Source organism: Seriola aureovittata, chromosome 7, assembly GCF_021018895.1.
Source record: "Seriola aureovittata isolate HTS-2021-v1 ecotype China chromosome 7, ASM2101889v1, whole genome shotgun sequence".
In the NCBI taxonomy this organism is placed as follows: Eukaryota; Metazoa; Chordata; class Actinopteri; order Carangiformes; family Carangidae; genus Seriola; species Seriola aureovittata.
The window spans coordinates 12,547,804-12,572,874 of record NC_079370.1 but is presented as its reverse complement, the minus strand read 5'-3'; the positions used below and the strand labels follow the sequence as shown (position 1 = coordinate 12,572,874).

Genomic DNA, 25,071 nt, shown 5'->3' with positions numbered 1-25,071 from the left:
AGCATCTGGTAAACTTGGCCGATTTACAGCAGGGGAGTTCCTCATTTCTCTCACTGTGCCCGGCCTTTCTTCATAGTCTCTGTGTTAAGTTTCTCTCTCGTTTTAACTTTTTTTGTCCACTGCAAGAATATCCTATTAAGACATTTTTGTTCATGTCCTAAAATTTTGATTTTTTTTTTTTTATGAAAAAGTTCATGCCATTTCTACACTGCAAAATTCCAACCTGTTGTCAAACCACCGGTGCAATTGTGTGATTTTTCTTGAGTTTTGTGAAGCATTATGTTTTGTTTACTGACAAATTTTTAGAAAATTCTTGAAACAAATTCTGAGTGCTAGAAAACGTTATTCTTTTCTTTGTTTCTTTTTTTTTTTTGCAGTGTCCTCCTCCTGATAGTTCCCCGTTCCTATCTTTATCTCTTCATTTCCTCTGCACTTCATCCATCTCTTTCCACCGCCTTCTCACTCTCTCATCAACCCCACCCCACCCCCCCACCCCTTGTTCCTGTCAGCACAGTCTGGAGGAGGGCCACTGTAATGAAACCTGCTCTTACCACTTCCTTATAACAGCGGCTTTAGCGACAATATCAAGAGTAACCACTGCAATTACGAACTACAAAATGTCAACATACAGGGAGGGAAAACTGCAATTAAAGTAACATTGTTAGGCGTGTGCTCATGAGCCTGGCAGAAATACCGGTGTAGTGGTCTTTTTTTAGTAAAATATTGTGATTGTCGTGATTAGGATCCTTTAATCAAGAGTAACAGCTTAAGATGATTTAGCATCCTTGGTTTAATTTTAGTAAGACAAGAGTCGTAGGTTAGATGAAAATGAGCCAAACTACTGTAAGGAGTAAGGATTACTGATTAGATGGATGGTGTATTTCATCTCAGAAAAGAGACATTTACTCTAAATTGCCTCTGGTTCCTTTAATCATCACATCAGTCAGCTGTGCTGATGAGTGGACTGTGCCAGCAGTGGATCATGATGAGAAGTTAGCACAGCACTGCTTTAAAAACAAGTGTAACTCCTCTCCTCTCTTAACTCTCCTCATGTCCTTCCTGTCCCTGCAGCTGTTTGTCATCGACAACGGAGCGGATGACTGGCGCATCGCCATGACGATGGAGAGGGTCCTGCTGATTGCCCTGGAGCTGCTGGTGTCCGCGGTGCATCCAGTGCCCGGGGACTTTAAGTTTCAGTGGCGGGCGCGGCTGGCCTTCTCGTATGCGCCGTCGCAGGCCGAGGCCGACCTGGACATGGTGTTGAGCGTGCCCATGTTCCTGCGCCTTTACCTCATCGCCAGAGTCATGCTTCTGCACAGTAAACTCTTCACCGACGCCTCCTCCAGGAGTATAGGTGCCCTAAATAAGGTCAGCAGGCTTTTGTGCTTGCGGATGTGTGTCTATGAAGTATGCATTCAAGAGTGTGGTTGTCAAAGGTTTAGCTGGAAAGAGGTGAGGCAGTTGTAATGGTATCGAGGTCAAGAGCTCTCTCCTCTGAATTAAATCTGTGTCCGTGATGTCCCTTTCACCCCTGCCCTCTATCTCTCTAACTATCTCAAGTCTTTCCTGCCGCTCCGGCCTTCCAGTCACCCTGTTCCTTTTTATCTACCAGTTCAAATACCTTTCCTCTCCTTTTGTTATCACTCTGCATATAGACTTAGATGTAAGCTATGGTGGATCTTTCATAATACAATATGAGATGGGAGCATGAAATGGGAACAAGATATTGCATACGGCTCAAATGGGCCATGAAAACAAAGGACTAGAATGAGATTGCAAAACTAGTGCGGAGAAACATGCACAAGCCGTGCAATAAATGATTGGTGCCAGGTTTGCAATGACTTTAAACAATAAACATTACTGTAAAATCAGGAAGAGGATATGTAGCGCATGTTGGAAATATGCAAACTACGAGGAGCAGGAGAGCAGGACAGCGGGAGAGATGGACTGGATGTTAGATGAGTAATTTAGCAGTTTGCGAGTGTATCTGCGATGGCACTATTCTGACCCTCAGGCTACAGTGATGGAGGGAGGAGGTGAAGCTGCCATTGAAGTGCGGCTCTTACATGACAACTCATTCATCAGCTGCTTAACCCTTCCAGGGCTAAATTTGCTCTCAGATGATCCATTTGCCTGAAGTTGATGGTCTGCCTCTTATTGACGAATGAACCACAGATTTAAAAAAAAAAAAAAAAAAACTTCACTAAAATAGGCCAATTACTTTAAGACACTGTATAACTTGACCCGAGTCAGAGGCCGAGCCCCGATCTCGACTCCAATTACAGCGGAGATTCTCCGAGAGCGGTCACTATCAAAAGCTACTCTGAAGATTAATTAGTAAAACATCAAGCCTGTGTGGGAAACTGCGCACAGGGTGAAGTTTCACAGCTACACAATGCTGACCCTTGAAAAAAATGTGTATTACAATGACATTGGCTCTGCTATACTGACTGTGTGTGTGTGTGTGTGTGTGTGTGTGTGTGTGTGTAAATGTATTTCAGGTGCATTTTAACACACGGTTTGTAATGAAAACCCTCATGACTATCTGCCCTGGGACGGTGCTGCTGGTCTTCAGCATCTCTCTGTGGATCATTGCTGCCTGGACCGTGCGAGTGTGTGAGAGGTCAGTACCAAAGCTGGTTCATTTGGCTCTGTGTGTTTATTGCGTGTGTGTGCATGAGATAGAGTGTTGGACTGTGATTGGATGAGGATTTCAACCCAGCAATCAAATTCAATTGGCAGGAAATATAATCTGGGACATGTGTGCAAGATAATCCATCGTTAGACTTCAATTTATGAGGCTTTCACACCAGTTGTACACTTTATTTGATCCAAGCGATGTAGTTGTTTGTTAGTTTGTCCGTTTTGTCTGACAAAAAAAATAAAGAATAATATCAATATAATAGTTAACAATAGTTTTACCCACCTTACCCCACCGACCTCAGCATTTAGGAGCAGTATACAAACACTTGTGAGGCACTATAGTGCAGTTGTAAGCAGATATAAAGACATTAATAGTTAACTCATCAACTGCTATACATTCTCTGACAACGCATTTGTAACTGGTCAAACACAGGTTGCCATAGTTCATCTAACAGTATGTCCTTGTGGGACACATACTGCATATATTTAATTTTCTTAATGGAGAAAAGAAAAACCAAATTAACGAAGGAAAAAAAACACATACAATTCAATTAAACTGCTTCAAACAAGGTGCAAATTTGAGAATTTGGAGAACTCGTCCCCTCAGGCAGGACAGTAGAGAGCTCAGAGCAAATATATCTATCGCTAACATCCAGGGCTAAAAATTTGCGTTTGTCTGTTGAATTAGTTTTTCAGAAAACAACTTTGTTTCAAATATGCACCAGGATTGGTTGCTATGGTAACAGTGTTGTGCGTAGGGCAGAAATGATGGAGGCAAGAGCTGCAGTTATGTGTTATGTTCTGTGTCAGGCAAAATTGCACGACACGTGTTTGAGGTTTGACGCCCATATTTGCAGACAGGACCGGTCGGCCAGTTATGTTTTTTTTGTTTATTATTGTTATTATTTATATCTTTTACTATTGACTGACTTTATCCTCTGAACATGTTTGCTTTTAGGTACCACGATGCCCAGGATGTGACCAGTAACTTCCTGGGAGCCATGTGGCTTATCTCCATCACTTTCTTGTCCATCGGCTATGGAGACATGGTTCCTCACACCTACTGTGGCAAAGGAGTCTGTCTGCTCACAGGAATCATGGTCAGTACAGCCCCTCCCTCTATTGCCCTCTTTTTCTATCTGTCCCTCCCCGTGGCGTTGTCTTCGCCTCGTTCAAAGGTCAGCAGATTAGAGAGCATGCTGTCATTTGCAAGAGAAATTCTGCCATTTGTGTAATTTGGGCAATCCTCTCTGAATTAGCCTGCATCTGTGCTTCTGTGTGTTTTTGGTGTGTAGGCGTGCAAACAAGAGCACATTAGTGGTTTTGTGATTCTGTGTGTGTGTGTGTGTGTGTGTGTGTGTGTGTGTGTGTGTGTGGTGTGTGTGTGTGTGTGTGTGTGTGTGTGTGTGTGTGTGTTTGTCTATGCGTGTTATTCCTTTGTCTGTCCTCATTGCATAATGAAGGTCCCACCTTTCAGTGTGCCATGTCCTCCCACTCTTAGTTTCTCTCTTTTTCCTCTCTGTCTTTCATTTTATTCTGTACCACTATCCACCTATCTCTCTTTCTGTCTCTCTTTCTATTTATCCCTCTATCTCTCTTTTCCTCTCTGTCCGTCTCTCCTTCCCTGAGGCCATGTGTTTATTTCTATTTTCTATCTACCCTCCATCTGTTAGCATCAGTGTTTAAGCTGGCGACTGCTCCTCTATTTGCTTCACTTCACAGGTGTTCTTCCCTCCTCAAACTATTTCTTCCTCGCTTTTTGTCTCTGTCTGATTTTCTGTCACTGCTTTGTCATTCTGTCGTTGTTCATCTTCATCTTTCTCCTTTCTAGCTTCCTTTTGTTTAAAGCACAAGTCTTTGAAAATTTGACAAATTGGTCAACTCATTAAGTGATATGAGTGTAGACTCTCCGCTTCTTTTCCCATGCTATCACTTTAATACCCTTCTGAATGATTGGGGGCAATTAGTCTCTTCAAATGCAAGAAAATTAGACTTTTTAATAGCTCTACAGCTAAATGTCAAGTAATCCTAAATTAAATGTGCTAATAAGTATGCTGGCTTTTGTTGAAGGTCACGAAAGAAAAAACAAGACTCAAAAATAACATGTTACCTGGGAATGCTTACCTCATAGGACACAGTGTGCCACATGTTTTATGTTGCCAAAGGGGAGAGTACGGTGAGTAATAGAGGACAAGTGTGCAGCTAAAAAGCTGAAACACGAAGCACTGCAGAGTGGGTGCTCACCTGAGATTGGGATGTTGCAGTTTTTTTTTAACAAATTACATAATAACATCACTTTTCTGAATTACAGATGTATGCAATGCACACAAAAGCACCACATTCTCAATGTGTCCAAATGGCATTCATTCACAAAGAGGAGGGAACCTGCACATGAAATTTCAAATTTTTCATTAAATGAATTATGGCAGGAATGCCATTTTTTGTTCGTTTTATGTTTTAAGCCAGAAAAGAATTCCAGTAGCATAGTTGAGCTTTGTTGAATGGGTTATAAAATAAAGGTAGTGTGTTCATACAAAGGAAGAGCGGCACGGCACTTCCCACTCTAAACAGTGTTCAGATGAGTCCAGATGCATGTTAAGATGTGATAATGTGACCAATGGTTGAGTGATTTTAAAATCCTGAATTTTGTTAGTATCATCAAGAAAATAAGATTATAAGCTGGTAAAATTTCTAAATTTTATTATTAATAGTCTTCTGTATTACATTTACACGCTTGCATGTCTGCTAGTTTTTCCACTTGAGTTGAGTGTGTTTTCTAAAGTGCCCCTGAGGTCAAGCAGCACCGACCTTGGCTGAATATTGAAGCCAGTGAGATGTTATTTCATGACAGCTGGATGATGGTTCAAGAAAACCCAAGAGAGGGACAACAACATCAGAACTCCATTCACCTTTTCCTTTAGTTTCTCTGATGTTTATATCTGTGGTGTTTTGAAAATTATATTTCTCACTAGTTTAAACTTAAACTTAAAACTTCCCCAAAACTCCCAAAACATACATGTGTGTTATTTCATCTTCTCTCTGTCCAGCCTCTCTGCATTTGCCAGCTCACATACTTTCTTAACTGTATTAGTTTGAATAAACATGCACTTTCACAAAGACACACACAAATCCCCAATTTGCCGGGTGAATCATCCAATCAGTGTTTTAGTGTTTAGAGTGCAACTCTCATTGAAATGTTAACACACACAAAGACACAAAACAGGGGGTGGATACACAGTCGTCCCAAGCCCACTGCTGCAGACTGCATCCTCCACACAACGCTGACACAGAGCTTGACATACACTCTTAGTATGACTCCCACACACACTCTCCTCCCCTGTCACTACACACAAACACACTCTCGCTACACTCTTCAGAGTGTTCAAAGTGGTTTATTTTCGTTGATCATCAGAGAAGGAGCGAGGCTGCAGGTAGAAAGAGAAAGGTGACGTATGCCGTTCGTGAGGGAGAGCGGGTGCGGCAGGTCGTGGGAAAACAGCGTGGAGGTGAAAGTGAAAAGAAGATTTTTTTTTTTAAAAAGGAGAGAGGGGTGCAGGGGTGACAGGTCGAGGGCATAGAACAGGATATTATTTTTCGTCTTTGTGGAGAATTACTGTAATGAGTTTCTATAGGAGAAATTCTCCCCCCGTTGTTACTATGACAACACATGAAGGCCAACAGTGTTGGATTATACCACTGCCCCGAGGCTACCTGGGGGTGTGCCAGGTGTTAGTGTGTATATGTGCATGCTTTCATGTGTCTGTGTGGGTAGGTGGATTATGGTAGGGTAGACTACTATGTTTAAATACAGGCAGCATGTATGTTGTCTAATATAAAGCAAATCACATATTTCAATTCATGTGTGTGTGCATATGTGTATCATTTGCACTTGTATCTTCATTCATGCATTTTGTTATGAATGGTAACACTATACTTTAACTATTTAGCATCTATAAGAAGCATATAAACATTCAATCAGTGGTTTATAAGAATACATGTGGTTTTACATATAAGTGTTGATTAATGTAGTTGTCAACAGCTAAAACTCCCCTGTGGACACCCGTAAGTGGAGGCTGCTATATAAACAGATGACAGATGACAATATGGTAAAACATTGCTGCTATAATGATGCAAAATATGTCTTCATAGGAGAAGTTACAGTTGTTGGCAAATATCTTCAATTGTCCTCCTGTCTGTGTACAGCTACTGTTATTTATGTTCCGTTCTGTTTAGAAATGCTAAACGGGGGGTTTAAAGTAAAGTGTTACTGTATGAATGTGTGTTTGTGTTTTTGTTCCATTTCCTGCAGCTTCTTGTGATTCTGGATCAGTCGTCAGGTTAAAGAGATGCAGAGTAGCTACAATTTCAAACCTTTTTGTGCTCTTTCTGCCTCTAAGTGCTTGTTTTGTGCACACTAATTGAGCAAAGGAATCTTTTTTTATGCTGTAACGTCTTCCCCTCTTTTCCTCTACATCTTCCTACTGACCTGGTTGGTAAACCGTTTTCCCCTGTTCTTTTGCATGAAACTAAAAGATGCAGTTTTTTACCTGGAGTGTGTGGATATTACACAGAAGCACAGATATAGGTGAACCCCCCTTTTTCCGACAGCTAGGTAGATGGCTGCGCTGAAGTGGAGGGAGCGAGGGAAACACCCAGGCGTATGAAACAAATCACAGCAGCACAGCCATCATCAGCCGTGTCACTTTGTGGAAACCCTGCTGGAATCAGATGAAGGCAGGCGTATACGCAAACAAACTCTCATATACACACACACACACACACACACACACACACACACACATATGCACACACTCCCTAGTACATGCATGTACATATACACAAACCTACCTTGACAAACCTATCAACGCCCCACTGTTTCTGACCGAGGAGGACAATTTTGAACACACCGGCAAACGAAACACGCACACACACACAGCTGGGTACATGCACGAGGAACTGCACATGTACATACTGTTCCGTAGCAGTTCATAGAGGTCTCTTTTCCCTAAAGTACAGACATGTATGAATGTTCGAAGGGTTTTCCATCGGCTCTCATCATATTTTATTCATAGTTTTTGAATAAACACAAATAGAGTGGATGAGTGTATAGACGTGGGAACTAATGCCTGTTTGTGCGTTACATTTTACTGAACCCAGCCAAAGTTATTTTTGGCAAACCTGTCTTATCGTTCAAGAGTGTGCACGATGAAGTCTTGGCTATTTCCTACATGCTTGAAAATGTTGCATGCTCCTTCGCTCTCGCTCACGCTCTCTAACTATGTTCCTCCCCTTATATCTCTCCCTCTCTCTCCCACTGTGAGTTGCACAAACTCACAAGCAGAGAGGAAGCGCACTCATACATTTTCATTAAACACTCTTAATCTTAATTCATTACTTATCAGATATGTGACCTCATTAACATTGCCTTCTTCTCCATCTTTCTCTCCTCCTATTCCATGCACACACCCTTGCCTCCTGCACTCATCCCTCCCTCCATGTTTCCTTCATTCCCCATTTATATTTACTCATAGCTCTTCACTCTCTTTATCTTTTCTTCCCCTCTCCCTGTTTTTCCTCTCGGTGCCTGCCCCTTCAGAGGAACCTGTGAGCACTCAACAGCCCCATTGAAAACAGTGTCTAATCTGAAAGTTAATTAAGTCTGCCTTCCTCCCCGTGTTCCTGCTCCTCTTCTCCTCTCAAGCATGTCTTTCTGGTTGAGAGACTACTGTCACTCTCTCCCAAATGAATTTGCCATATGTCTCATGTGGGTCAAGCTGGAATGCGGACGAACCGATCTGTGTTTTACACTTTTACACTAACTGCAGACCTCAAACCTCCGGTGACAGGAGGAAGACTGACACCATGTAATTCAGATTGACAGTATGTAATTAAATGAAATGAGGGAGTGTCAATCTTTCATGTGTTTTTGTATCTATAAGGGGCATTTTTTTCAGCTACATATAGAGGCAATATAGAAGGGATCTCACACCAGATGGATTGGAAGTGAAAATAGACTTGGCTTGCCTCTTAACATGAGGAAATGTGGTTCTGGAACGGAGCTATCCCTCCTAATCCTCTCCTCTCTCCCTTTCACTTCTCCTTCTGTCGCGCGGCTCCCTTCCTCATATTTGTCCTCGCTCCCTTCAATCATCTGGGCTAATTCTGCGGCCAAAAGCCACCGATTTACCAATTCCTCCTCTGTACTGACTGACTCAGTGCTCTCTTCTCTCGTCCTCCTCCCTCCCTCCCTCCTTCTCTCAGGGTGCGGGCTGTACGGCTCTGGTGGTTGCCGTGGTAGCGAGGAAGCTGGAGCTGACCAAGGCCGAGAAACACGTACACAACTTCATGATGGACACGCAGCTCACCAAGCGGGTGTGTAAAGGCTTGTGTGGTGTCGGTGGTGTGAATGAGAATGTCGTACTGTTGCAGAGATAAAGCAAAACTATAATTTGTATAAGAAAGTGCACATTCTAATTGGGCCTCATACAGAGCTGTAATTTGTAAAAGTCCAGCGTTAATGTGTGAGCGTTCTTTCGGGGGATTTTGCACTACAGGTTAGGATTACCTCTGGTTTGGAGAAAAGGTGGTTGAGAGCCCGGTTAAATGGCTTGTCCTTTCACTGCCCCTCCTTCACCCTCCCCAACTAGTACATCACAGTGTCACAGTGTTTTGTTGTGACAGAGTGCCATGTTATTTGAGTGAGTGAAGGCAATAAAAGGTCATTTCTTTCTCGCTCTCCCTGTTCTGCTCCCTCATTTACAGTCTCTCTCTTTCTTTCTGTCTCCAATCTCTTTCTTCCAACTTGGCCATCCCTCCTCTCTCCCACCTCCCCTCTCCTCTGACATTTGTCTCTCTTACAGTAAATCCCTTTCTCTCTCTTTCTCTCTGTCATCTTCTCTCGTCTCCTTCCTCTTTTTCCCCTCCTCATCTCCCCTCCTCCTTCCCTCCATCTCTCACTCCCTCCCTCCTCCAGTTCTTTTCAATTTTTCATACAGTTGAAAGACCCAAGTTTTAAAAATAGCTCCCATATCAAATATGTAGGGTACATTATGGCAGCAGGATATCTGGGTGACTGAACGGGGTTGGGTGATCAATAATTTCAGCGTGGATAAAATATCGACAGAGGAGCCAGATCACTCTGTCTCTATTGGAGCCAGGCTCTCACCTCATCTTCCTGCAAACTCTGGCCAGGTCAGCCAGAGGGTGTTTTCACAAGACATTTAACACCTCTAACTGTGTGTGTGTGTGTGTGTGTGTGTGTGTGTGTGTGTGTGTGTGTGTGTGTGTGTGTGTGTGTGTGTGTGTGGTTCTGTCAGTATTTCCATGTGCATTACTTACAATCTGGAATCCCAATGCTTTTGTCTGACGTACTACCAATTTAAAGGATTTTAAACTTGATATTATTTAACACTATCAATTATACAAAAGTTGTTACAATTATTTTTAATGTGAGACATAATGATCTTGGAATTGTCATATTCCGCTGTTGTCTCTTTATTTTTTTATTTTTTTATTTTTTTGCAACATGGGTCTAGGGAGGGCAGTGTCTGCCTGTCAGGCTGTTTGTCAACTACTTTGGTCCAGACTGAAATAACTCAGCAACTACTGGATAGTAGATGTAGATGATAGTAGATGGATGGATGGATGGATGGATGGATGGATGGATGGATGGATGGATGGATGGATGGATGGATGGATGGATATCACCCTGACCCAAATCAAGTTTTACTCACCCAATTAAAGATAAAGTAGCCCAAGTGGGCAAAAAACCCAATCTGTGCTGTGCAGTTCAGTTATCATAGATGGTTATTGTGTATTGTGACTGTAAAGTAAGCTAAAGACCAGCCTAAACTAACTTTATTTTGCTGTTAAATACACATATTGACGTGTATATATTTTAAATCCAATCAGTTTTTTTTTTCAAATTAAATGAGCTAGCTCACAACCTTTCCACAGACCCCTTGGGAATCACTGGAATTCTAGAAATTCACATCATGTTCTTTAAGTATTTAATTTGTAAAGAGAAAATAATATTTTTTGTAACTTAAAGTCATTGCAATGCAATTCCATTTATTATAATATATATTTATATACATATATATATATATATATATATATATATATATGTGAAACTGATGCTCTTGACATGTTATCAGCTCTTGAATAGAGAAAAAAGGGATGCCATAAATCTTTCAGTTAATTTATTCCCCAATCCATAAAATCACAATCTTATCAAAGACAGTCATCAAGTAAAGGAAGTGCCATTCAGCACTTTTGTTCAACAGCGTGCTGCTTGGTGACATCCGCTTCAAAGGGTCTCCGGTTTATGCAGTGGTGATTGTCTCCTGCCCTCTATTACTGAGAGACCAATACTTGAAGCTGTTGTATGTACATTGATTTACATGGCTGGGACCATTCTCTGCCATATCTTCGTAACAAGAGAATACAATCACTTAAGGCTTTAGAATGAATAATGCAACGATAGACTCTACATCCTGCCATCATCATATGTGCACACACACACCTGCACATGAATAGACAGAAAAGCACACACACACACACACACACACACACACACACACCACACACACACACACTGATTTTCTACTTCAGTGAAATGGTGTTTCCTTCCCTTTGAAGAAGAATGTCATTTAAATGCCAATCAGTGAAGCTGTTAGCCAGTGGACTGTCTTTCTAGTATCTTATCTTATCTCTACACATGTGGTGTGTAAAAAAAAAAAAAGAAAAAAGAAAAGAGGAGGTGGGTATTGTTGCCCACCAGCGCCTAAAGAGTGCAGAGCCAGGCTGATAAATCTGCAAGCAAACTAACTTCTAAAGCACACAGCAAAATAAACTTTTCCTCAGACATCCGTGTACCACACAGATCATTTGTAGTCCAAATGTGTGTGGTACTTTTGACACTGTCTGACACATACTTCAACATACTTCAAAATATATTCACTTTATATCATTTTAGTCTTCTCCACTTTCATCCTTGGCTCACATTTTCAGACACATCCGACAAGACTGAAGTTGAAATCCTGAAATCTTGTGTGGCGCAGACCGAATAACCTTATCAGGGGAGGATGATGTGCTTTAAAGACATCGTTTCGAAGTTCAATGCACAGGGTTAATTTTCATGCAGAGTTCACTGAAGTGCAGTGTTCCTCTCCCTTTGATAGGATTAACACGGATGTTAATTAAATAACAGTTAACATAGCCCCTATAAGTCGACCATGTGTGTGAGGTTTAATTGCTCATGTTTGATGCCAGGGCTTGTTGTCCTGATGCAGAGTGTTTAAAGGTGTGTTTAAAAGGCTGGCACCCCGGTTGCAGTTTACTGTTTCTCCATGCAGAAGTACTGGTTAATGCAGAGCTCTGCTGGAAGTCCATCTGGCCAGAATATTGGGCAGCACATTCACAGAGCGCTCTCGACACTGAAAAAGCAGGACACACTTACTGTAGGCGCTAAGTCGGTGCAGTGGAGTGGTGTCTCTTTCCTTTTTGACGGCACTATGATGTCAATTAAATGCCACTCATTGAAGCAGTAAGCCTATTGACTGTGTGAATACGGCTGGCAGAGTCTGTTTCTGAGGTCAGTGCTTTTATTTCAAGCGTATTAAAATGTGTTGCAAGAGTTGAACACATTAGGTCTTTCTATAAATTTGCACTCTGAATGTGTATTCTGCCTCCACGTTCGACCATTGGTTAATTCCGAGCACTTTCAGAAGTCCCTGTGGCATATTCAGAGCTTCGCCCTCTCTGATTATTCAGAGTGCACTCTGGGCTCTGGCCAAGGAGGAGGTGCTGCAATGCCTTCCAATGTTTACACCACCAGCCAAATGGGAGCAATCTAACCCCCGAAGATTCCTCCTTAGCTAGCTTTCACCCCACACAGTAAAAATAACTCCTCTTCTGACAGCCTTTTAATTCACACGCAAACCAGATGGATCCTTATTAGTGTAGACGTATTGTGACAGTAACAAAAATTTATTTGACACACAATGGATGCATTTACACATGTCTCTGATGCTTTTCACTTGTTACCAATTGAACCTGAGTGTACTCTTCCCTTTAATGGAGCAGTGTCTGAATTCATGAAGATTTTCCATGGTGTGCTGTGGGTGTTGTGTAGCAAATAACCTCATTCAGGAGACAAAATATGTATAAAACCACGAGTGGAAGCCGATTATTATTTAAATTCTAAGAAATGTTGTCTGAATCCTCATTAATGTGTTTGATCCTTGAGTGAAACCCTCAGCTTTTGCTTCAGACGTTAGTACGGTGATTTTTGTTCTTTTGTTTGTATGCATTCGTGGATATGTGGCCATGTTTGTCTGTCTGCCTGTGTGTGTGTGTGTGTGTGTGTGTGTGTGTGTGTGTGTGTCTGTGTGCGTACGTGCGTGCGTGCGTGTGTGTGTGTGTGCGTACGTGCGTGCATGTTTGTGTGTGAGAGACTTGTCTCTTCCCTTTGTCACCATGCCTGTGAGTGGAAGGTCCGAGCAGGTAAGGCCGCGTGACGCCGTGGCACATGGGTGAGGTGAGAGGTTGTTGCCAAGGTAATTGGCCTGTTTGTTTATGTTCTCTGCTCTTCTGGAAAACACCATTATATCTCTAGCACCACAGTGCATAACTACTAATTGCATACACAGGTCGTTAAGGCCCTACTGGGTTGGGAGGGTCAGGCGCCTCTGCTTTTTATCTGATGTTAGAAAAACATTTCCCTATGAAAAATGAAGCAAAAACAATCCAGTTTTTTTTTTGTTTTGTTTTTTTTATCTTTTTTTTCAGTCCAAACATAAAATGATGTTTCAGCATTCATTCTTATTTTTTACACTATGATATCAACATTTATTTATCTGATTTCTGGCCTATTTGAAAAAAATTTTTTATTATGGTACTGTAATTAGTACTAGTATCTGTAATGTCTGTAATGACCTGTTTAAAATATCTCTGTTTGTACTGATTGATTTGTTCTCCACAATATGTCATCAACTGCCCAACATGACGAGATGTGGAAACCCCTTGTCTTAACAGATTTCACATGTACCTGGCATAAGGTGTGCATGTAGGGGGAGCAGCCAGAACAGCTCTTTGACCCAAACCAGCCATATGGCACCAACATGGTTGCCCAAGTACATGCCATATGGTCCAGGAACGGTTGCTGCTGCTGTCGTTTGGCTTCTCGTGGAGTATTCTTAGCAGTCCATGTTGGGTCTTTTATTCCTGTTAATGGAGTTTGCCGTCTTTGCCTCTAGTTTCTACATCAACTCCCAGGTGGAGAGTGGAAGTAAAATCAAGAGTGTGGTGCAGGGGAATTAACTGTAAAATACAAACAGTCCGGTATTATCGTTCCCTGTTATTTACATGTGAAGCAGTTTCGAAGATTTGAATGAAGGGCGAAGCTTTAGCGTCATCTAATTAAATGGCCTGAAGAGGTGTAACAGGCTCACTGTGCACAGCTGGACAGATGTTAGAAGTTTGTGTGAAAACTTACACGAGTGAGCCGGCCCGACAGACACAACATGCCATCATCCATCATGTTTCACTCACCCTGCAGTGATTAATCAGCGGATAAATAGGATTTGACATATCAATTTACCAATGGGCCTGTAGATATGAGGGGTATTAAATGTGCTCTTCAGTAACCTGGCCTGTGATTAAAACTAGAGGAACTGTGTTTTGTTCAAACATAATCCAGACAAATTAACTCTTTACTCACTGTCACTGGTTCCAAATATCCTTTCCAACAATTTATGCAATTTGTGAAATTTGAATTTCATGTTATAATGTTTATCTAAAAAAAAAAATGCAACACTGCCATCAAGATATTAACAGTGATGTTGACATTCGTGCCTGTAGGCCCACTGCTGACATGCCAAGGTTGTGATGCCTCTGTAGGGTCTTTGCAGCTCTGTCAGTGCCTGTCTTTGCTACATGGATGGGAGTTCTGTAATCCTATTGATACACACTGGGGTATGAGCCTCAGAGGAACATGGGATAGTAGAGTTTACCTCATACTGCAACCCTAGACTTACTTCCAAATCCCATTTGTCATGGCTTGTGAATGAAACATGAATATTTTTCCTTTAGCTTATTCACATGAGATTTACATACTATGTCTTATCAGCAAACACACTGTATAAAGGTTAAGAATTAATAGAATTTGTGATGCTGAACTGTCATTAAGATTGACTGGTAATATGGCAAGTTAGCTGTATGACTCAAGCTCCTGGAGGGGCCTTATATATTACCTACATTATGTTAGATTATCACTTTTTGGTTTGACTTCCTCTGTGTCATTGAAAACACATCTGCAAGACCCAGGGCCTCCTACTCTTCATCTGTAGCCAATACTGTGTGTATGTCTGCATGTGTGTATATGTAGGCGTGTATGTGTGTGAGCAGTCCTTGACTGCGGTGGATGGGTGCTGATTAGCCAAGCTGCTGGGGTCTTTTGTGCTCCTCAGACGGGGGTATAATTGTTCTTTGTTCAGTGCTCAGCATCTCTTTGAAGTCTCTCATTCAATTTATGTCCTTAGAGATTCTCTCTCCCTTCTCCCTTTCTATGGTATCCACCCGCGCTTTCTGCGCTGGGTGTCAGACCCCTGTGTTGTAATTACATAGCAACCTATGGAGATATACAGTACATGAAACATACAGGAGCAGATATGGATATAAATGAATGTAAAAGAATCCTGATCATTGACCTGAAGCCTACACTGACATTTTGAATCTGTTTTTCATTCAGTCACAGCAATCTCATATTTAGGTGATACAAACTGAAAGCATCTGATGTCAATGTCTGACCACTAAAAGGGAGAATTACCATCCTACTGCTGACTCTGATGGCTATCAAGCTTTCCATAAGTGAACATCATTACATAGGCTTTTTCTCTAATGTGTCTCTTCTGCAGAGTTGAGGATTGTCTGTGACAGCTAGTTTAAGAGCAGCGACTCATGCCACTGTTGTTTCTCTCTGTTGTTGTCATAATTAAATGGAAGAGCACTGGTCTTAATGAACTGCTGTGGTACTGTGCTGAATTACTTTCCCCTAGCCAAGATAATGGTGGCCCGTTTGAGTTACTCTCAGATATAATGTGGCAATATTGACAGACCAAGAGAAAGGAGAAGTGTCTGTGAGGGAGAGACTCCTGTTGGTTCTCATTGCCAAATCTCCCTAAGGAGAGAGCTGTTTATGCACGCATGAAAAGCATTGGCAAGCAAGCTGGTGTGTGTAGAGAGAGACACAGAATGAGGGCGGCCTTAAAGAAGAGAATGATGGTTTAGTGTTTTTTTTTTTTTGTGCAGGGAGACAATGGAGGATGGAGGGAAGAAGTGAAAGAGAACAGGGATGGGCAAACCTGTTGCCTGCTTCAGTTGCCAAGGGCTACCTGTTGCTAACAATATGTATGTATGTGTTTTTGTGTTTATTGTCTGGGAGCAGATAAAGAATGCGGCGGCTAACGTGCTGAGGGAGACCTGGCTCATCTACAAACACACCAAGCTGATGAAGAAGATCGACCACTCCAGAGTCCGCAAACACCAGCGGAAGTTCCTCCAGGCTATACATCAGTGAGACCACACCTCGCATGCACCCACACACACGCACATACATACACATACACATGCACGGATCACTTGCACACAACAGTGCTGCTGAGCTGATGAAGCCTTTGAAATCAGCTGTACTTTCTATCCACCCACAGGTTGAATCAACGTTGATAATCAGATAAAGTGCATGAATCCCTACACACACACACACACACACACACACGCACACACACACACACACACACATGTACACATACACGCACGCATACACACACAAAATGAATCATCATCTACTAAAGGGCAGGTTCACTCCAGGCAAATACAGTTGTGGGACTGGATAATCAGTGCATTGTGTACTATTAGAGACAATTTGATCATTATATCATCTGTATTAAAGAGTGTTGTTGATGGTAGAAATACATACAGCAGAACTTAATCACACATTGCAATTAATTTCTCCCATAGCATTGTTTAGTTATGTTAAATGGCCACGTGTGGGGATGCCTTGTTAAAGTCTTGCTTTGATAAGAGATTTTTGTGTGTCCTCTGTCTAGCATCACAATTAAGTGGCCCTTTAATGTTGCTTGCTCCTTTGATCTTGAGCAGTTCAGTCTAGGCTTGAGAACAACAAGTGTCTTCAAAAGCCAGAGTCAAGAGACCTCAGGCTCTTTAAATTGTAACATAGACAAACTAATCCTGAAGCATGTAGACTGTGGACGTGAGGCGGAGTCTGTGAACACAGTCACAGGTTGATTTTATGGGGATATGAGTACATTTTCTAGTTCAAAAACCTGCAAGTTTCTCTGGAGGTGCAGCTTCATAAAATCAGCCTGCATCTCATTATAATGGAGGAAGCCAAAGGATTTGTTTTATGATAACACAGATTACGCCTTTAGTTAATTCATTATTGTATTGTGTTTTGAGAGTCATCGAGGTCCAATCTTTAATTGGACTGAACACAGATTTATTTTATTGTATCTAACTGCTCTATTTTTTTTAATCTAATTTCATTGCCCTTAGTTTATTTCCCTGTAGGCCTTATTCCCCTGAAGGTTTCTTAATATTAACTACCATATTCATTTACTCTAGATCCTAAGATCTCAGTCTATATTAAACTTGTTTATATTTTCAACTGCATTTACAAAATGACGGTGTTTCAGAGGACACTGTATGCTGTCTGTGTTTGTCCATTCATGTCCGACGGCACACTGCGGGTAGAAATGAAGCTGAAGTAGGCAAGGTGACCGCTCCACGGTGTTGTTGTCTGGACCCGGAGGGATTAGCTCTCTGGACCGACCACTGTGTATTCATCAACTTTGTATGTGTTTGTGTATTTTATGTGTGTACTTGTGTGTTTGCAGATTACGCAGTGTGAAAATGGAGCAGAGGAAACTCAGTGATCAGGCCAACACACTAGTGGACCTCTCAAAGGTGAGACACAAATACACACACACACACACACACACACACACATACACACACGCACACAGGTGACACGCTCATCTGTGCTTTTCATTTATGTAGGACACACACTTAAAACATTTGCCCCTCGAAATGTACCACAACATTCCTCCGTTTCCATGCTGACCTGCCCGTTTCTGTGGCATTGCGTCGCCTAGCAACCGGAACAAGTCTTGAAACAGGGATGACTGAGTGAGAGAGAGTGAGGAGGAAATGAGAGGGGGGAGGGGGGTGCTCATGTTTTTCTGTTACTATGTGGGTGTCTAAGTGAGAATGTGAGCACACACGTGTGTATGTGTGTACATGTGTGAGTGTGTGTGTATGTGATTGTGAAAGAGAAGTGGGAATGAGATAGAGACTTGAGAAAAAGATCGAGTGAGGTGTGTCTGTTTGTGTCTTTCCAAGGAGCAATAGCTTTAACACAAAATATATTGCAATTATACCATCTCAAAAACTCCATCTCAATTGGCCACTTGTGCGTTTACCATGGTTACGGAGACCAGGATGCGCAAGGCAGGGACACTCTGCCGCCTTCCTTTCATTCTCCCTCTCCTGTCTCTTATTCTCTCTTTCTTCACAATATTATAACACCCACATAAAGACTTCCCTCCAGCCTCTTCTTCATTCCAGCTTCTACTTGGACATTATTTTCTCTTGCTCAGTATGTTACTCGCTCCCCCCCTAGCCTCGTGTTTGCCCTCTCTCCACTTTGACATCACTCTCTAACGCCTTTTACTGTCTCCTCTCATACAATCCAAAAGAATTTTTCTTTAAATAAGCTTTAATAAAGCAACTCTCACAATACTCCTGTTTACATATTTGCAATCTGTCTCCCCTCTTCAAAGTACTCTGTGTGCACTGAGTCATCTCCCACTCTCCTCTCCTCTCCTCTCCTCTCCTCCCATAGATGCAGAGTGTCATGTATGAGCTGATGTCGGAGCTCAACGACCGCAGCGAAGACCTGGAGCGCCAGATGCTGTCTCTGGAACAGCGGGTGGAGCAACTCACTGCCGGCTTCAACGCCCTCCCTGCCCACCTCTCAGCCACCCTCAGTGCCCAGCACGCTGCCCTGGTCCACCTGCTGCGAGAGAGGGATGCAAGGGATGGAAGAGGAGGAGGTGGAGGAGGTGCTGTGGTCCCACTGTCCCCAGCAGCTTCTTTAACCCCTGCCCCAGCTTCAGTTTCTTCAGTCCAGGTCACAGCTCCAGCACCACCCCCAGCCCAGGTCCCTACTTTGGCCTTGGAGTCCCCTCTCTCACCCCTACCACTGAGCCCAGAGGGGAGCCTGGAGGCTAGTCCCAACCCTAACACCTGCACCTCAAGCTGCTGAAGACAGCTCTGAGGACCAGGAGAGGACAAATCTGGGGACAAAACAGGGAGAGAGAGAGAGAGAGGGGTGGTGGGATTGTGTTAGTCCTCTCACTTCAGACTAAAGAAGAGGAATGAGGGAGGAGGAGGAGAAAAATGTGAGGTGATCCTCTGAAACTAACGCGCCATGAGGGACGGATGAGGATGGGACTATGAGGAGAAATAATGGGATTAAGATGGAGGGCCAATATGAATGATGAGACATGTTAGGGACTTTGGGGCGCTTTCATTGACGATGGGAAGGAGAAGAAAAATGGAGATAAAATGGAGACTCTAAAAGGTGTGAGGGGGAGGAAGGATGTCAAGAGGGTGAGAAATGGAGGTAGAGAAGATGAGGAGGGGGAAGGAGAGAGGAGGAGAAATAACGAGGAATAATTATATGAACTCAGAGCTCCTAAATGGAATCCACTCCAATTACTGAAAAAGGCCTTTTATTCTCTGTATCTCTCTCTCTTTCTCTCTTTCTCTCTGTCTTTCCTTTCCCCCCTTTCCCAATCTCTCTCTCCCTTCATCAGGAATTAATGACCATGACTTTTTATCCTTATGATGTATTTTCTATCTGAATGCTAATTGTGTGTTAACGAGCATCCCTTTAACAGAAGGTTCGATCAATACGACCACGATTAAAGAAAAAAAAAAACTAGTGGCATGCACTGCACACACACACACACACACACACACACACACACACACGCACGCACACACACACACTTGCAAACATAAATTATATTGACTCATCATCCACGCAATACAAGTTAACATAGCACAAACATAAATACACAATCTTTCACAATGCAGGCCCTATTTCCACTCACACAAAGAAATTAATGCACCAGCCCATTAGATAATACTAAAGCCTATACTGCCAAGCACTCAATGCACTGTCAATCTCCACAGAGCACTGCCAAGCAATGTAGACGCACTGTAAAAAATGTTCATCCTAACGACTTTATCGTTTGTGGGTGTGAGCTAATGCAGTAGTTTAGACTTAGAATAGTTGTGACATTTTAACTACTCAGTTGGGAGAATTGTTAACGGTTCACCGAACCACACAAATCAAGCTGAAAGAAGATGACATGATACTGAGGGACGTGAGTCATCATAACATCTATTTGTGATGAAGAAGACAGAAGCAGACGATAAAATAACGTAACACGACTATAACAGGATAAATTACTGCATTTACTGATTTACAGATTAAGTTGAACTGATGTTTAAGTGTACTTGTAGGTTTGCTGTACTGAAATGAGACTTGAAAAGAGTTAAGATTTTGTTTAATTTCTGTGAACATTTTTCATGTAATCCTCAGAAAATGGACAATTAATAGTTGTATCAAGTGCGTTGAACCTGGGATGGTGGTTGGGTGAACGATTAGATTATAACACGAGCATTTATTAAATTGGCATTTCAATCTGGCTGATTTATTTTGAAGATGGTATTGCAACTACAACACGGAGCTTTGCACAAACTTAATGCTCCACACTCAGTGAGTCTTCTCATTATATGTTATTAAAACATTTACTAGAGTCTTTCTGCCCAGAGGCAGACCAATATAAATCAAAACTTTACCCATTAATAATAAGTGATCTGCTTAGTCTTTTGCTTTCATGTGGCTGAAGTCAGTGGAGTCAAATTGAATGACATACTGTATTCTCTATTGTTTTCTGCCATTTTCTGAAGAAAAAATGTTATAGTTACTAAAATATAGATTTTTACACTAGTAATTTAATTGTCTTTAAAATCCTACAATGATTTAACTGTGTGATTATAAGTTGATGTGATTAATATTTTTTCACAGTGTATGGTTGTGTCTATGACCCTGAATGATGGGAAGAAGACCTTACCTACTGCCATCTTTTTTTTCAAGCTTGCAGTCCCAAAACTACTCACTGTTATCATGAATGTATTCTGTGTAAAGAAATACACTCAAACACTCTTGCTTGCTCGACCACTTAAACTGCCATGTAGACACAGGAACAGACACCCACACACACATACACACAGATAACACACACAAACACACACAAACACACACACACACACACACCCACACACACACACACACACACACACACACACAAACAGACACACACCTCGACAACCAAAGTGCTCTCTCTTAAATGGACTTCAATAAGAGGCAGGGAACGCTGCTGTCACTGGGGACAAAAGATAGCAGGAGGCGTTGCAGATATCTTGACAATATTTCTGAGGGAATAACTGTGAAAATCTGGGCATGGACTTGTTACAGTGCTGTACATGGACTGCTCTTCACTGCTTTAAAACAGATCAAGGTGGACTAAGGAGGAACACAAGGGAACACAAATAAACCTTATAAAGGATAAATGGCCATGCAGGAACAGCTGTTCATTAAATAAATAAAACATAGAAAGAGAGGTATATCTGAGAGGAATTACAATGGTGTGATGGGAAGAGAGACAAGCCTACCCTTGCATTTGAGACAATATCGAAAACTGTCTTATAGCGACACGCTGTGGCCGGAATACTGAATTACATACGCTTGGAATATTGTACAGTATGATGTTAACGAAATCTAGCTTTGTATTGCTTAGTCTTTTCTACCATTATGATTAAACGCAGTTATAGCTGATATCTAATATTATTAAACTATAGTATTCTTCTCATTCGTCATGACAATTATGATATATGTATTAACAATATGTTAAATAATTATGAACAAGGAAAGTGCCGTTTGAGGTTGAAATTATTTTGTAATTTTATTTTATCAGAGAGAATTAATAAAGTATATATCTATAACATTACAGCTTCAATCTTTTCTGTGTTGCTGTTACTTTATTTTATATTTATTTTATTCTTTTTTCGGTGCTTGACATGGCGAGGTTGGTTTGGTGCAATACTTTTGAAAAACAAAACACTTCTTACTTTCTTAATTCACGCTGTACATCGTAGACATCTCTCTTATTCATATTCATTCAATCCAATTCATTTTGTAACCGTAAAACGATTAGGCTATATCTCTGTGTGTGACTGTGGCCAACACACGGAACAGAAAGTATGGAGGTAGATTTGTTTCAATATTATTTGTGTGAACAGATCGACAATCCGTCCGTAAATGTGTAATCTGTAAATATAAAACACCCCTTCCACTAATAAATCCAAAAAATAAATTTGCAAATTCACGGAAATATCTCACAAATGTGAAACAGATTTGCAAATACACAAACAAACTCCACAAATAAAAAATAATCTGTGAATGCATTCAATTAATTTACAGATAAATGAAAAGGATTTGTGAATATCTTCCCGATATTTACAATTGTCAAACAGACATTTGAGAATCAGTTTTCTATTTGTGAAAAAGCATTTGTTGATTTCAATTCTACGCTTGTGGATCTTAATTTTTACACACTGAATTTGAATTTTTTTTCCACCAGTCTGAACCAAAAGCGACTCACTATGCTACTTTCGAGAAACACGTGATTATCTATTGACGGAATTTCCGCTTTTCAAAGTAAGAGCACGTAGTCTTCAATGTGATGTTTTTCTTCCCTAAATAATTGGCGACAAGTAACGTACACTACGTTAAAGGTTGTAAGATATGAAGTGACAGGACCTGGTTAAGGTCTTTGATAGTATGGCTGTTGGTGTTGATATTTTTTTTTGTTTTTTAACAATAATCTTATTGTTCATTGTTAATATGTAGGCTAAAATTATAAACCGGCACCTGTTCCCATAGCGACAGTAAACATTAATGTTGCGAACCGTGGGAATGAAAGCAGGGTGCTGGATTTTTTGCACTGTGTAGATGATGAAGATACATTTTAGATAGACCACATTTAATGCCCATCCAACCTGTAAAGAGATAACTGGTCTCATTTCTTTACCATTGGGTTTAATGTAATCATTCGTTCCATTTGTGAGACAAACATTGAGACAAATCTATCTCTATAGAAATCCCATTCATAGTTTTTACACAGTGACAGTTCAAGTTTCATTGAACGTTTCTGGACCTCTCCAGATTTTTAGTGTGTATGTGGCTGAATATTCACAGCTAGAGTGACTGACATCACACAGAGTGGGTAGAAGCTGTTCAACTGCCCTGAAAGATTTCTGTTGAACTCGTCCTCACAGCCACAAAGTTTCCAATAACACATACTGCATATCATAGTGGATCTTTGTGTCATTTATGCCCTGGTAAAGCTGCCACTGCCCCTGACAGACAAACAAGTGGCAAGGAAGTGATATGCAAACTGATGACTTGCCTTGATGAGAGGACGAACAGATTGCATTTACATTTTAATTTTAGATAGATAGATAGATAGATAGATAGATAGATAGATAGATAGATAGATAGATAGATAGATAGATAGATAGATAGATAGATAGATAGATAGATAGATAGATAGATGCTTTATTTATCCCTTAGTGGAAATTCATGACCCCAAAAGAGCACAGGGACGCGTAAATGTAAATGCAATGTGGGTGCTGTTTGCTCATTGTACTTGAATATTGTAAAGCTTCAGACCATCTTGGAAAATACCATTCACCTTCAAAACATTCTGGCAGGACAGGGAAGCAGCTATATGACACCTCAGCACAAAAAAGTATAAATTATGTTATTATTATTATTATTATTATTATTATTATTATTATTATTATTATTATGTCACCTCTGGCTGGATATTTACTATAAAAGATGTATATGGAGGTGCTAGTTGTAGTTCCCTTTATGCTACTCACCAAAACAAAAATTATATACAGTAAATGAGTGAATAAATGAGGAGTCATAAAAATGAAACTATTTTGCATGGTCAGAGTCTCATCTTGTTGTACAACCCTGTGTCAAATGATAAATAAATGAACCTTGTAACCTTTAACTTATTGTGCATTATAACATACTAACTAACCCAGAGTCAGCCCTGAGCAGAATTTGATTTGGTCAAGGGTGTAAGTTTGGTCTCAACATTGGTAGGGCCGCAACAACCCCGCCACCACTCCAAAACAAAGAGATTGACTTTTTAATGCAGTCAAACAAGTGGTTTAATTAACATATGAGATCTGAATTTATGTTCAGAAATGCCCATACACAAATGTGATATGTGTATATGTGTTGAATCTCCATATATGAAATATATGCACGTAAAATCATATATGTATGTACAGTAAAGCCTATATATGTGAAAAGTGAATGGGAGTTAGAAATGGGAACAATATCATTAATTGACATGTATGTCTAGCTGATAGAAAAATGTATTTTAGTATGGATTGATATTATAAACATGTGTTACATAAATATATATCCATCCCAAAGCCTATTAGTATGTCTTCATTGTATATGTCAATATAAAAGATAGACAAGAATGGATGAATTTATTTAGAAATTATTTAGAAAATAATAAACAGAAACATACAATTTTAGTAAGCATGTTGTTTTAATAAAGTTGGATTGTAGTAATATAAATATGTCATATATGTATAGTCAGCAGAAAGCCGAGGAACTGTCCATCCACAGAGAGCACAGGAAGGCTGACACACACACAAGAAGATGACTGAGTTATAAGCTGAGTTCTCTCAAACACTTGGAGGATAAAGAGAAGCGCTGCTCGCCTGAAATAAACTTTTGTACTTTGCCTGTTGTCAGTTACTTACTCCACTGCATTTTAAGGTCATAGTATAGTATGGCATAGAACATCAAAAAAGGATCATCGTATAAAAAAGTAATAGTATGGTAAAGCATCAACTCACATAGTATTTTAAAGCATAATAATACCAAAATACATTATAGTATAGTTTGGCATGAAAATTTTAAAAAATGTCATAGTATAGTATGGCATAAAACATGAAAAAAACCATCATAGTTTATTAAAGCATGAAAGGTCATAAACATGTCATAGTATGGTAAGGAATAATACAGCATAGTATGTAAGACATAAAAATGCCAAAAAAACGTCATAGTATAGTATAACATAAAAATGTCAGAAAATATGAAGTTGATGAATATGAATATGAAGAATGTCTTTAGATGGCGGAAAATCATGCAAAACTCCCACAGAAAGGTGCCAGGTC

At 40.7% G+C, this 25,071-nt stretch overlaps 1 protein-coding gene across 2 annotated transcripts in view; it reads left to right on the top strand.

Annotated features, from left to right (window-relative positions):
* Window positions 1-21,803, top strand: part of kcnn3 (potassium intermediate/small conductance calcium-activated channel, subfamily N, member 3) — a 44,420-nt gene extending 22,617 nt beyond the window's left edge. For both annotated transcript variants that reach the window (XM_056381601.1, XM_056381600.1), the window contains exons 4-10: window positions 1,072-1,368; window positions 2,502-2,623; window positions 3,602-3,743; window positions 8,905-9,015; window positions 16,091-16,218; window positions 17,559-17,628; window positions 18,566-21,803. In XM_056381601.1, coding sequence (XP_056237576.1) covers window positions 1,072-1,368; window positions 2,502-2,623; window positions 3,602-3,743; window positions 8,905-9,015; window positions 16,091-16,218; window positions 17,559-17,628; window positions 18,566-18,988 — 1,293 coding nt within the window. In that variant the 3' untranslated portion in view covers window positions 18,989-21,803. The remainder of the gene's footprint in view (window positions 1-1,071; window positions 1,369-2,501; window positions 2,624-3,601; window positions 3,744-8,904; window positions 9,016-16,090; window positions 16,219-17,558; window positions 17,629-18,565) is intronic.
* Window positions 21,804-25,071: the final 3,268 nt, after the last annotated feature.